The sequence below is a fragment of the Rhinolophus sinicus genome, chromosome 17 (assembly GCF_057876585.1).
Source record: "Rhinolophus sinicus isolate RSI-liver-muscle chromosome 17, RSI-T2T, whole genome shotgun sequence".
In the NCBI taxonomy this organism is placed as follows: Eukaryota; Metazoa; Chordata; class Mammalia; order Chiroptera; family Rhinolophidae; genus Rhinolophus; species Rhinolophus sinicus.
In genome coordinates this window covers 48,113,235-48,127,237 of record NC_142517.1, presented here as the reverse complement: position 1 = coordinate 48,127,237, position 14,003 = coordinate 48,113,235, and the positions used below count along the sequence as shown (strand labels likewise).

At 39.8% G+C, this 14,003-nt stretch overlaps 1 protein-coding gene across 6 annotated transcripts in view; it reads left to right on the top strand.

Annotated features, from left to right (window-relative positions):
- Positions 1–7,435: 7,435 nt before the first annotated feature.
- The window catches only part of ABCC5 (ATP binding cassette subfamily C member 5), a 78,193-nt gene continuing 71,625 nt past the window's right edge, over positions 7,436–14,003 (top strand). For 3 of the 6 annotated variants that reach the window (XR_016019738.1, XM_019735793.3, XM_088794190.1), the window contains exons 1-2: positions 7,436–7,565; positions 10,786–10,969. Coding sequence is in view for 5 of the 6 variants with exons in the window: in XM_019735793.3 (XP_019591352.1) it covers positions 10,841–10,969 (129 nt within the window). In the remaining variant the exon portion in view is untranslated. Of the gene's footprint in view, positions 7,566–8,360; positions 8,383–9,375; positions 9,399–9,916; positions 10,023–10,785; positions 10,970–14,003 lie in introns of those variants that run through there. The other 3 variants (XM_074328740.2, XM_019735795.3, XM_019735794.3) reach the window with 3 other exon arrangements.

The following is a 14,003-nucleotide window of genomic DNA, read 5'->3' as shown; positions in this document are numbered from 1 at the left end:
TCATGCCTAGGTAATCAGAGGTCTCTTCAGATTTAGAGTGTGCAAATATTTGGTTCACAGCAGAAACCAGACATGGTAAAGTTAAGTGGGTCAAAGTAATCAATAGTTTAACCTGTTTTAGTCTAGAATGATTTCTGTTAGGGAAGGCTCCAGGGAGGAGAATCAGTAACTTAGAGGACAAGGAGAGAGCAGTTGCTTCAATGAAGGAGTTTTACAGACCGAGTCGGTGTGGTTCAGTAAGAAAGGTCTAAGGTCAAATCCCGTTACTGCGGGAATCATGTCACCCTCTCTCAGCCTCGGTTTCCTCATCTCTAAAATTGGAAGGATAAAACCTATCTTGCAGGGGTTTATGTGGTTAGAGATAATGTATGTGCAGTGCCTTTCCCGTCCTGAGCAATTAATGAATTGAAGCAGAAATAACAGTAAAAACGGCAGTGATAACAGTTGTTGTTGTTATCCTGGCTCACCTGAGATTGCTCAGGTCGCTTCAGTTCTGAACGGAGTCTTCTGGACTTTAAACTGTCTGGATTGACTGAAGCAACCCCGCTTCCGATGACCCCTTTTCTCTCAGCCTCACTCAGCTAGGTAGATACTGATAAGGTTCATCCCTCTGCTCTTCTCCACATTACCCTTCATCATTCGAGAATCACTTCCTCTTTGGGAAGTTTTCTCTTCTTTTTAAAGATGACTTTAGAGCAGCATATCTCAAAGCATTCTCTGCGAACCCTAGTGCTACAGGATGTTACATGCTGTTTCTAAAAAATTATTTTGGTTATTTCGACTCACATAAGTCTGAGAAATGCTGAATTAAACAAAGCTAAACAGGTTTTATTATTGTAGGATTTTTCTGAGTATTTAGCTAACATGTTGAGGTGACTTGAATATCATATACATAATTTCCCAAACTTATTTGACTTTGCAAATTTTTTTTTCTCAGAATATCTTGTAGGACACTACTCCATGGATTATTTTGGAGAAATACTGCTTTAGGTAACTAGAATAAATCTAGAAGAAAAAAAAAAAACTTGAAAAATTTGTTTTAAACTTGCTGTAGATAGAATATAGAAAGCAACCAGCTTATGTATAAATAAATCACAAAAATTTTAAAAACTAGATAAGTATTTTAAAACCTGAAATTTTATTAGAACTATAAGAATGTACAAGCAATTAGAAAGTATAATAAAATATGAATTGCAAACTGTTTCTGAATCCTTGAGTAATATAAACTTAGACTGACTCAAGGAGAAATCTGTTTTTTCCTTTTCCTTTAGATCAATAGCCTACCAGTTGCAGGTCACATGTCATCCACCTAGATCTAATTTTAGGATGAGAGTTTAAAAAGATGCTTTGGTATTGTTACTTCTCAAATATGCTCAGAAAATAAGATATTAGTAACTGAAAAGTGGTAGAAAATTTTCTCCTTTGTGGTCTTGTACTCAATAAAGTATATAATTTGTGTTTTAAGAATACATGTGATTTCATCCTGGGACTCAATAAAGGAACTATTTTGATTGAAAAATAAATGCAGGCTGCATAGATTTTTAATTTTTCTGAACTGACATTCATGCTGAAAATGTTATCACCAATGTAGACTACAGTTGTTTATCTCTTCTGATCAAAAGCCCATATTTATAAAGCAAAACACTTGAGAAGTGCCTAGACCTGTTTTAGTGGGAAGGCTGGACTACCATTTCTAGCTTTTCTTAGTGGGACCCCGTTGCCTCCCGTGTTGTGGCCTGACAGGTGCCCAGTCCATACTTCTCAATAATGTGGAGAATACCCCATATACATCTCACCATTACAGATGTTAGACAGACTACCATTTTATTCAATCGAGTAAATAATCTTTAATTCTTATTCTGGGAGATTCAAAATCTCAAGGCCTGTCTATGGGCTGTGATGCTTGTTTTTAACTGGGTAGATTTAGATGATTGTTCTGGGTGGAAAGAATAGCTATAGTAAAACCATGGAAATTATAGTGTTGTCAGGACCTCAGATTTAAGTAGGAGAGTGGCAGGAAATGAAGCTGTGGTATTACGTGGGGCCAGATCACAGAAGGCCATGTAGACCAGGCTAAAGTTTGTTTTAATGCCCAGTGTCTCCCCAACTTGCATAAAGTTCATACCTTTTTTAAGGGAAATAATTCTCCTAAACCCTTGATGTTGACTTAAATTATTTACATTATAATATTACTTAAATACGTATATTCATAAAACCATGTATAAAGTTCTTACACTTACAGCTCTTGTAAAAAAAAATAAAATTAATTTACAAAGTATGTACATACAAGATTATAGAATCAACACAACACTAATTTGGATAATATTATTTCACTAAAATTAGATACTTGCTGTCAATTATTTTTCTCTTTTTAACAAAGAACTAATTTTTGGACACCAATCTTCTTTTTGGGGGCACTTTGATAGTGTATCTCAGTGTAACAATACTTAAAAAGATTTTTAAAGCAATTCTTCGTTTCATTCTAAGTACTGCCCTTACTGCTAATGAGCTTGGGGAATTATTACTACAAAGATGGGAAGTGTGTAATACTTTCCTTCATAAAGGGAATGTGTGACATGACTTACAATGTGACTACACTACTGTATCGTCTATACTGCATGGACACTGCTAATCCCACTGCAGTTCTCTATTGAAAATACTATGAAACCTTCGTCTGTATACATGCCATGATGTCATTTGGCTTTCATTTGGCCTTATTTACACCTTAAACCTTCTTTTCTAATTTGCCTGAGACCATTCAAGGGGTGCATTATTCTGTCGCATCATATATTGTTTCCGTGATGTCAAATAAAAGATTCAATTTATTCACTAATTTTAACAAACGTCTTATTTCGCGAAAATGACTTTCGTTGCAAGATTGATCTGCAAGAAAGAAATTTTGTCTTTAGAAGTGCAGAAGAATTCAACATGCGTGCCACAGCAGATGTGCAGGGATTGTTACCACTTGGCATTAGCACCTGACCAGCCGGGGAGAGGAGGGTGACAGGAGAGTAGGGCAGTACAGCATTTCTCATGTCCATGAAGTACCACCATCCATCTAGTTCTGCAACCAGAAACCTAGGTGTTACCCTCGACACCTCTCTTACTCATAACACCACATATAATCCATGAACAAGATCTGTTGATTTTACCTCTTAAATCTCTCTTGAGTCCATCCACTTCTCTCCCTTTCCCACCACAATCCTGGGCGAAGCCACCATCCTCTCTTTCCTGGACAACAATCATTCCTAGCTGGACTCTTCTCTTCCATTCTAGCTGCCTCTACTTCTTTCTCCACTCTGCCAGCTGCAGTGCAGTTTTCAAAATGTAAATTTGATTTCTCACCCCTTAACCACTCACCTTTTAAAACCTTGCAGTGGTTGCCTTTTGCTCTTACTCTAATGACCTGTAACATAGTCTACAGGCCTTTGGAGAAGTTCCCTTCCTTCTCCCACCACCTGACTTGTTGTTCCCTTTGCCTAGAGTATTCGCTCCTCTGCCACCTCCACTGTCTTCACCTTGCTAACTTGTATCCTCCTTCAGATGTAACATATACCCTCCTTGTCTAGTACTTACCACACGTATAATTTAGATTTGGATTGATATTTATCTGGGACTCTAAGCTCCATGAGAGCAGGAGACATGTCTGTTTTATCTCCACTGTATCTCCATCAAATACTAAATGCATGTATATATTTAGTACATTATTTAACATAAATGCTATTTAAAAATACATACAAGTCTGCATTGAGAGAGCTTCTCTAGCTCCTTGCCTGAGTGTTGGAGAGTATCACCCCCTAAAACACTTCACAACACAAACACGTTTCCTGGAGGGGATGCTTTGCAATCAAGATCATGTAAATAAGTCTGTGCCCTAGGCTATCCTTGGGGGAGACTGCAATAGTGCCATAGTGTATTGAAGCCTGGCACCAGGGTGGCATACAGGTCATCCATTATTTTTTTTTGGACCTATAATCAATATATTTGAAGTATTTCAGGGAGATTTTAGAAGCTTTTTTATTTTATATTAGGGTATCAGATATGTAGCTTTTGGGTGCTACAGTGTTTGAGACATGTTTGGAAGTACTAGTATGCCTTGGCGAGGTGGCTTGCGGAGTGCTGAGGAAAAGTTTTCCTCATCCAACCAGACGGCCAGAGACACTTCAGGAATTTTTATCAGTAGAAACTAAGATTCTTTGGTTAAATTGCATGTATCCACAGAGAGGAGAAATGTTTGTTCCTATGATATTGAAACTTTTTATTATGAAATACATAAAAGCTACCAAAAATACAGCAAATGATATTAGAAGCACACATGTACCTCTTTGACATGTATTTTACATAAATTTTAACATTTACAACTCATTTTTTTAAAAAAAAGATTTTATTGGGGAAAGGGAACAGGACTTTATTGGGGGAACAGTGTGTACTTTCAGGACTTTTTTCCAAGTCAAGTTGTTGTCCTTTTAATCTTAGTTGTGGAGGGTGCCGTTCAGCTTCAAGTTGTTGTCCTTTCAGTCTTAGTTGTGGAGAGCGCAGCTCAGCTCCAGGTCCAGTTGCCATTGCTAGTTGCAGGGGGCGCAGCCCACCATCCCTTGCGGGACTCGAGGAATTGAACTGGCAACCTTGTGGTTGAGAGACCACTGGCCCATGTGGGAATCGAACTGGCAGCCTTCGGAGTTAGGAGCATGGAGCTCTAACTGCCTGAGCTGGCCCTACAAGTCATTTTTTAAAGAAATAAGATATTACAGAAACAGATGAAGCCCCTTGTGTGTCCCTCTCTGATCACATTTCCCTCCCTCCAATAGCAGAAGTAACTAACTATACCTTAAAATTGTTGTTTATCATGCCCCATACCTATGTGTGTATCCTTAAATAACATATATTTTTACGTTTACAAAATAAATACAAATGGACTCATACAATGTGAGTCTTTTTGTAACTTATTTTTACTCAACATTGTTTTTGAGATTTATACGTATTGATACATAATAGGCCTGTTCTTTCACTGCTGTATAATAATATCCCATTGTACAAATACCATAATCTAGTTATCTGTTCTCTTGCTAGTGACATTTAGATTCCACTATTACAGACAACGCACAATGAATATTCCTTGTGCACATGTGTGAGATATACTTCAGGGGCAACTTTTCTCAGCTAATGGCATTAAGCCCGAATGCCCTCAGGTATTCATTGTGTGTAATGAATTAACTTCTCCCCTGGACATCTAAAATATTAGCTATGCTATCCTTGGGAAAATTAAGAAAACAGTCACTCAAATAATTTTGTGTAAGGCTTAATTCACATGCAGAAGCCCCTTCTGAGAAAGGCTTGTCTAGAGCATATATGTAGAAGTGGAATTGCTGGGTTCAAGGATAGGCACATACGATAAAAAGCATTAGCTTTTACCAAAATCTGTTCTGTTCTTCTTGCATTGTAACAGAATTGTAGTTGGCTCACAGCTGCCAACTGAGTTAAATGTGACCATATGACTAAATTGTCACCAATAGAATGTGATTAGAAGTGATGGTATGCTATTTCCTGGCTGGTGCCTTAAGACCAGCTCACACCTCCCACAGTCTCTTTTTCCTTCTCACACCTGGGTGACTGGTGGTAGGAATGAGTAGAGCAACTTTGGGAGCCAAATGTTGAATCTGACAGAGCCACTGTCACTCTGGGTCTCTGACGGACTGTAAGAAACAGAGCTGCACTGCTGATCTGATATACTCACCTAGGACTCTTACGCACTGAATTTTAGGAGTCTATTTGCAGTTTAACAATACAGTCCATTTCCAACTTATTGAATTTGGCCAAACTGTTCCTTAATGTGGTTCAATCAGTTGATACTCTATCAGCAATGTGTGAAATAGCCTGTCTCTCCAGATCCTTGACAACACTTGGTGTTGTCAGATTTTTACATTTTCCTGTTAGATGGGCATAAAATGGTAACTCACTGGTATTTTAATTTCCATTTCCCTGATTATTAGTGAGATTGGGTGTCTTTTCATACATATTTGAGTGGCTGCTCTGGTTTCCTTTTCTGTGAACTGTCCATACCATTTGCCTATTTTCCCATTGGGTTGTTTGCCACTTCTTATTGAGTTGTAGAAATTATTTTATAGTTTATGTTAAAAAGTTTGTCAGTTATAACTTGTGCTTTATCTTTTCACTTATGGCACCATGTACAAAAGTTTAAATTTTAATATTGTAAAAATTTATCAGTCTTTCCTTTCTTATTTTTGTATCTTGTTTGAGAAGTTCTTCTCTACTGTCAAGTTCACAAAGATATTTCACATTTTCTTCTAAATGTTTTAAAGTTCTCCGTTTCAAATTAGGCCTTTGATCTACCTGAAATAGATTTTTCTGTGTGCAAGGAAGTAGTAATCCTTGAATTTTTAAAATTATGGATAATCAATTGTACCAGCACTATTTATTGAATCATCTTCCTTTTCCTATTGATTAGTAATGTTTTCTCTGTTACAAATCAAGTTTACATATATGCATGAGTCTGTTTCTAGGTTCTTTATTCTATTGCACTGATATATCAATCCATCCTCGTGCAATAACACTGTATTAATTATTCCAGCTTTATGACACATTAGTGTCTTCACACTATCTAGTTGTATAAAGGTGGACAAGTTACTTTACCTTCCTTTATTTTTTTAATCTCTGAAATGAATAATCATAATACCTCCACGTAGGGTGGTTATGGAGATTAAAGAAACAAGAATTGTATGTAAAGCACCAGAGACAGAGTAGGTAGGCGCTCAACAGGGAGTAGTTACATTATATTATGATCATGTTGAAGGTACAGATGAAACACAAAGAGAAATAAAATGATCAATCTCTTTTGGAACCTCAGTTTCATTTATAAAAAGAAAGGGATGAATGGGCATACTGTTTCTAAGGCTCTTGCCACTCTATAAAAACTGTGATCATGGCATTTTATTATCTAGAAATCAGGCAGCACACACTCCGTGTTGGTCAGTGAGATACAAGTGAGAAAGGTGATATCAGTACGCAGGGTGGATTCCTGAGCAAGCAGTAGTCAAATGTTAAGTGCACAACAGATAAGATTTGGGGCTGGCTGGCGACAAGGACATAGAGGCTACAATGACCTTCACGGTGTTTTCTGGTGTCTAAACGGCTGCACACAGTCGGGACCTCCCTGCCTACAAACACTAGGCTGCCGGCCCACAGAGGGCTACTGTCAACCCTCCCGGCAACCCACGGGGAACACGGCCTCAGAGAAGATTCTAGACAGGCTCGCAGAAGTCCTGGGAAGGATGGTGCAGACCTAGGAGTGCAGTAGAAAGGGGGAGCAGCTTGCACCTCCCCCAGAGCTTCTGCGGTGCTTCTGGGAAATTGAGTCCTTTGCTGCGTGTTCAGCCTCAGGCTCCTGGAAGCGGGACTACAATTCCCTTCAGTCATGGGGAGTCTTTGTGCAGCACGCCTGCGCAGTCTGGCGGCCAATGCCGCTATAAAGGCTTGTTTTGCTCCAGAGCTGATGCTCGGGAGCGTGGTCGAGTGGCCGGTGCGGCCGTACTGGAGCTGGGGCACAGGTAGGTAGCGGCTACCATCGCACCTCTTCCTTTTCCCTCGGTTGGCACAGGGATCACCCCCGTGTGTTTCCTCTGGGGCTGGCGGGCTGTGATCGGGGATACGAGCAGTTTGGGGGAAGCTGAAGTCCTGAGAAATGGGGTCTGGCCTCCCTCTGGTTTCCCGCCGCCCCCTTCTTGCGACGCCACCCTTGAGGACTCGTGGTGAGGTACCGGCGTGGGAAGGCAGGTAGGGTGGGAGGAGCGGCCAAGGGTGCTGGCTACATTCTCGGCTGCGGCCACCAGGGGGTGCTGCGTCCGTGGGTGTGGGTCGCTGTCCGCTTTCCAGGCCCGAACTGGCCATGGGAACGCCCTTCGTCCAGGGCATCCCAGGAGAAGCTGGCCTGAGAAGAGTCCCCATCCTCAAGATAGTGGGTTGGGCGGCCTGGGGCACCCCCGCTCACGCCGCATACTGGAGACTCTGAGCTGCCAGCGACCTAAGAAGTCATCCTCTCGGGTTTTTTTTACAAGTGGGTAAATAGAGGTTCGTGACTTAAGCACGCACAGCAAACCATGGGCAGAGCCCAGAATGGAACCCAGATCTCTCGACTGTCATCAGTACCCTTTCCACTTCCGCCACAAAGAGCTGCACGATGCTTTGTGTTTATTGCACAAGGGTCATTTGGTTATGTACAGATGAGGGAGAGGCAGGAGCCACAGGAAAGATTGGCAAAGTTTCAGAAGGTTTTGAAGGAGGAGATGGATAGGTTTCACTGGGGTCTGTAGCATAAGTGAAAGGTGCAGAAGGTTAAAGGCACAGCAAGTGGATGGCAGGAGGGTGGTAAATACAAATACTTTTAGCTCCGTTTTTTGCAGCTTCAGGGCCTGGAATCAGATTCCTGAGGTGTTGGAAACCTAAGTTCTGTTACAATGAAGGCAATTTGGAAACACCAGTCTGTGTATTTATAGTTCCTAATCCTGTGCAACCCCCATGCAGTTTCATCTGCTTCATTGTACACTTTTATTACTGGAAGGAGTCTTGATTTTTAAAAAAGGCAGCTGACCAAGTGGCCTCAACTCTGTTGATTTTTAGTCTGGCACTTTTTTGGGGTTCTCCCACTTTGGTTATTCTGCTAGTGCCATTGCATTGCTTGGCTCAAACATAAACAAAAATCCTTTCCTTTTTATCCTCTCTTAGCTACAGCAAGTTAGCATTTAAAAAAGAGCATTTAAAGTTTAAACAACTTTAAGGGAGAACAGAAGACAGAAATATTATGCAAATCGTATTTTTCAAAATAGTCTAGCCTAGTGACTCTTCCTTAGTTGCTTTCTTCAGATTTGGGCCTTGTTTCTTTCCAAAACCTATTGGGCTGCCTAGTTTTTGACTGGCCCCCATGTGGAGGGCCTGGCCTTATATCTCTGATACACAGAAGATGAAGTCCTCTTGTGGGTTCCAGGCCAAAAGATAGTAACTGTGCCCACACCAGGCTTGCCTACTCTCATGGCTGTGACTCTTTCCCCAGGAAATTAAAGAAGCAGGAGTGTTAGAGGTGATGGAAAACTGCTCCCCACACCCTTTATACGTGGAATAACTTGAAATAAAGTGAAAGAAACTTTGGTTATCGTGAGTTCTTAGACAATTGAGGTGATCTTTCTGTTCCTCTTGACATGGCATTTGATATTGTAAATGAGTTCCTGTGGCCTCCTCCCTTTCAAATTCCCTCCCCTCCTCCTGCCTTTTTTCAAAGTAGGACTGATCTTTTCAGCTTCCAGAAATTAGCTAGGCTGGGGAACCTTTGGAAGGGAAGGCTGGACTTCTGTGAGCCCTGTAGCAAGAAGGATTACTCCTATTTGCAGGTGCATCCAGACACTGGGGACACTGGCAGGTGCCAGGTCTGTTTATAGTTTAGGCTTAATGAGGTCTCAGTGACATGATTGCTCTTGGTTGTAAGCCGGTGTTCTTTATGGTGCAGTTTGTCATTGGACAAGGTGACTTTTCTTTTTTGAGATAAGTAACTTAGCAGTATCAACTCAGTGTACTTGAATCAGACCTCTGAAAGGCAAGAAGTCATACTTTCTTTGTGCTGGAAACACGTATATACGTATATACGGAGGAGATTTAGTCCTTTCTATTTAGAGGATTAGTCAGTGTTCTCCTTTTTGCTGATACCTTAAAAACTGAATTGTAGCTGTCAGAATTTTGTCTGCAGAGTAGTACTTTTAAATTACAGCGATAGCTAGGAATTTATGGAATTCAAAAGGCAACACGGCCACACTTAAATTTCTAGTGAGGCTCGTATGAAAGAAGTTTACTCAGTTTGTACCTGGGAACCTTTGAACCATCTTAGGGTGGGGGAAATGTTTCAGAGAGGTGTGTACCCGTTTTATTTTTTCAAAAGTAACCAGAGTTTCTAAGATATCGATTAGAGTTGGCCAGGCAAGCAGGGGTTTAGAACAGAGTGTCATTTCAGGTCATACCAGGTAAGACTTCATAGGACAGGGTGGGGAATTTGTTTTGGTTATTGTTTTTTAGTAATAGCTTTGTTGAGTTGTAATTTATATACCATGAAATTCAGCCTTTTAAAGTGTACAGCTCAGTGTTTTGTTAATAAATTCACAGAATTGTGCAGTTATCACCACTATCTAATTTTAGAACACTTTCAGTATCCCGAGGAGAATTTGTTTTGAAGTTAAGGTATGATATTGTTTTGTATGTTAGCTGTGTAACTCCATGGCACTTTAAAATAATATCAGCTAGCCTACTACCTAATTATGAAACTTTAGAGATTGGATGGGTCGTTGGTATAAGTGTTTTGTAAGTTTTCCTTTAGTAAGACTTAGTAGGAGAAATGATACGCATTGTAAAATTGTGGAATTTGTAATTCTTGGAACAAACTTAAATTGTTTCCAGAAAGTCTTTTTCTTTTTAAAGACCTATCTAAATGCTCTATACATTGGGTTTGAACTTAGTGGAAGAGAGTGGGTATCTCTTTCCCAGTGTGTTTGTTTTTCTTTAATCTTGTTTTCCTTAGTAGTGGGAGGAGATAATTCTTGATTCTATTATAATGATTTTTTTTTCTTTAAAATATGAAATGGTACTTAAAATTTTAAAAAAAAATATTTTTTATAGATATGCGGGTAGAAAATTTTAATGCTTTTGCCCTTTTATTCATTTTAAAGCACTTTTGCATATGATTAAATACAATTTAGGAGATACATGTTCTTGATGAATTCTTAATTTCAGAAATTCTCAAGTGAAACCAGGAGTCTATGAGTCCTGGCACCTCCATTCAGAGAAGATGAAGGATATCGACATAGGAAAAGAGTACATCATCCCCAGTCCTGGTTATAGAAATGTGAGAGACAGCACCAGTACGTCTGCACAGGACAAAGACCCTGAGGGCTCCAAATACAAGAGGTCTCGGCTGGTCAGTATTTCCTTTCCTCAGTCCCTTTTCTTATCTGCTTGTTATACCAGACCACACCTTCGTATAATGCATAAGGAAAAAGAAGTTTATCTTTCTTTATTGGCTTTTGGTCACTGTTAAGAGTTTATAGTTACTTATGAAAGAGGAGAGGTTGGTTCTTAGCCTCCCACCCCTTTTTCCCTTTGCATTCTTTCTGCCACGTGTGCTCACCTTTGGTGCCTTCTGAAAAGATTTTGCTTAAGAGAAGATAACTTGGGATGGGGTGGGGGGAAGATGGAGCAGAGGGAATATGAACCATTAAGCTTCATTCGTGTACTTAGCATTGTTTTTTGCTCTGCCTCTAGTGTCTGTGTTTAAAATCACTCCTTTGGAAAGACTCGTTCAGATTTCAGAGAGTACTTGGAACAATTCTAGATTGTTGTAGGATAATCAGTAAGTTTTTCAAGAAAATCCGTGAATGTAATAATCTAGTTTCCTTCAAGGGAAATAATGACTATACATTTAAACACAAGGAAATATCTTTCTTCTAAGGAAAAAAAACAATACCTTTTCTTGAATTGCAAAAGTAACTAATAAGGAGAAATTGGGGTGACTGGGTTTAGGAAGTCAGGTTTGTGTTCATGTATTTGTTATGTGAAACTTGAGAAAGGTATGGGCTTTGCAACTGACACTGGTGTTTCATTAGCTTAACATTACCTGTTCCTCTTTGGCTAGCTTATTAACTAACATTTTTCACTAACGGGTATTTTCTCTCCCCACTATGTATTATACAGTACTTTCCCATTCAAGCTTAACTTTGGAGAAATAGATTCAATGTAATCAGTGTCAAATCCTTAAGGTGCCAGTTTTGTAACTTCTTTGTGTCCTTTTGTCTAGGCCTTATGAATTAAAAAGTTATTGAATATCTTGTGAGTGTTTGACACTGTTAGTATAGCACTTAAATCTGGAAAAAGTCACAAAGGCAACATTGGAGCTGGGCTTTGAAGGATGATTAGATGAGGGTGCTGTCAAGCTACTTAAGTCGTCTGTGCCTTATGAATAAAATAGCATTGACGGCAGAACCTAAGTCATGGAGTCACTGAAGATTAAATGAGATAACACATATTAAATGCTTAGAATGCTTAGGTGCCTGTTGCATAGCCTGTGTGCAATAAATGTTAGCCCTTAGAACTAGTTATGTAGATCATAGGATGTGTAAGAGAAAATTCTGCCTGCCGTGTTAAGGAATCTTTTCCTGGGGGCATTGGGGAACGATTGAAAGTTATTGAGGAGGTTTTTTGTTTTCTCTTAACTTTTTATGTTGACATAACTGTAGATCCCCATGCAGTTGTAAAAAATAACACAGAGATCCCCTACGGACTTTATCCAGCTTCCCCCAAGGTACCTTCTTGCGTAACTGTAGTTCAATATCACAGCAGGATATCGATTGACATTAATACAGTCTATCCACTCGATGAAGACTTCACCAGTTTTACTTGCACTGATTTGTGTGTGTGTAGTCTGTGCAGTTTTCTTCACATCTGTAGATTTGTATGAATCACCACCATAGTCAACATACAAAACAGCTCCATCACAAGAATGTCCCATGCTGCCCTTTTATAGCCACAGCCACCTCCCTCACCCTCTCTCCTAAGCTCGGGCAACCATGAATCTGTTCTCCCTCTCTGTAATTTTGTCATTTTTAAGAATGCTGTATAAATGGAATCATATCGTGTGGAATCTTTTGAGATTGGCTTTTTTCACTCAGCATTATTCCCTTGGGGTCCATCTAATTTGTTATGTGTATCAACATTTCTTCCCTTTTAATTGTGAGTCGTATTCCATGTTATAGATATACCATAGTTTGTGTAGCCATTTACCTATTGAAGGATATTAGGGTTATTTCTAGTTTGTAGCTATTACAAATAAAGCTGTTTTGAACATTTATGTTTAGGATTTTGCGTGAATCAGCTTTCAAGCTTCCGTTTCTCTGAAATGCCCAGGAATACAATTGCTGGGTCATATGATAAGCACATGCTTAGTTTCATCAATACTCTTTTCCACAGTACAATTTTGTATTCCTACCAACAAGGTATATGCCTCATCCTGTTTCTCTGCATTCCTGCCAATATTTGGTGTTACCATTATCTATATTTACCCATTCTGATAGGTATGTCTGGTATTTCATTGTAGTCTTAATTTAAGCCACCCAGTGTCTAAAGGGGTTGAGCTGATAAGGGATATTTAAGACTTGATTTTATCTTAAGAAGATTAGTTTTGAGGCAATTCTGGGAAAAACCTGTATAGGGGAGAGAGAAAACGCACAGGAGAGCAGTCAGGAGGCTCTGTGCTGGCCCCTGTGAGAGTGGGTCTGTGTCCACGCATAACAGTGACGTGGAGGAGAGGAGGGAGGAGGAATGCTTTGGGTGGCTGGGATTGGTAGGAAAAAAGAATTCGCTTTTAAGCATGTTGAATTTGAAGTGCATCCTGGTAAAATGATCAGCGTCGGCAAGGAGAACAGGAAAACATTTCAGAGTCGTTAGTGCATCCATGTAAGTGGAGCCTGAGGAGTGGGCAGGCCCCAAGGGTGGCTTGTCGAGCAGGAAAAGGTAGCACCTGGGAAGCCAGTGTGTGGTCCTGTGCAACTTCTGGGGACAGGGTCCCTGTCCAGTTGGTTAGAGTGCAATTGACATTAGGATGTGCGGTGGCAGTGGCGAGCTCATCCTCTGCAGGTGGAAAAGAACGGGAAATAGGGTGACTGTTGTGCCTTTTGTACCCGAAATTAGGAAGTCAGGCATCAGACAGCAAGTTTCCTTCATGTGATCAAGCCTTATCCTGAAGAAACCGGACGGCTAATACCACTTTTATAATATTTCAGGAGTCCACATGAATTTCATTTTGGTTATCCTTTCATGTTTCCTAAACTTTTTGAGTCCTGTTTTTCAGGTTTTTACCATATCCTTGTAATCTCTGAAAATTTTTTTTACTTAAAATATTTCTTTTAATCAACTGTATTTTTTTCTTTATGCTCAGCCTTGACCTAAGCAATAAAATC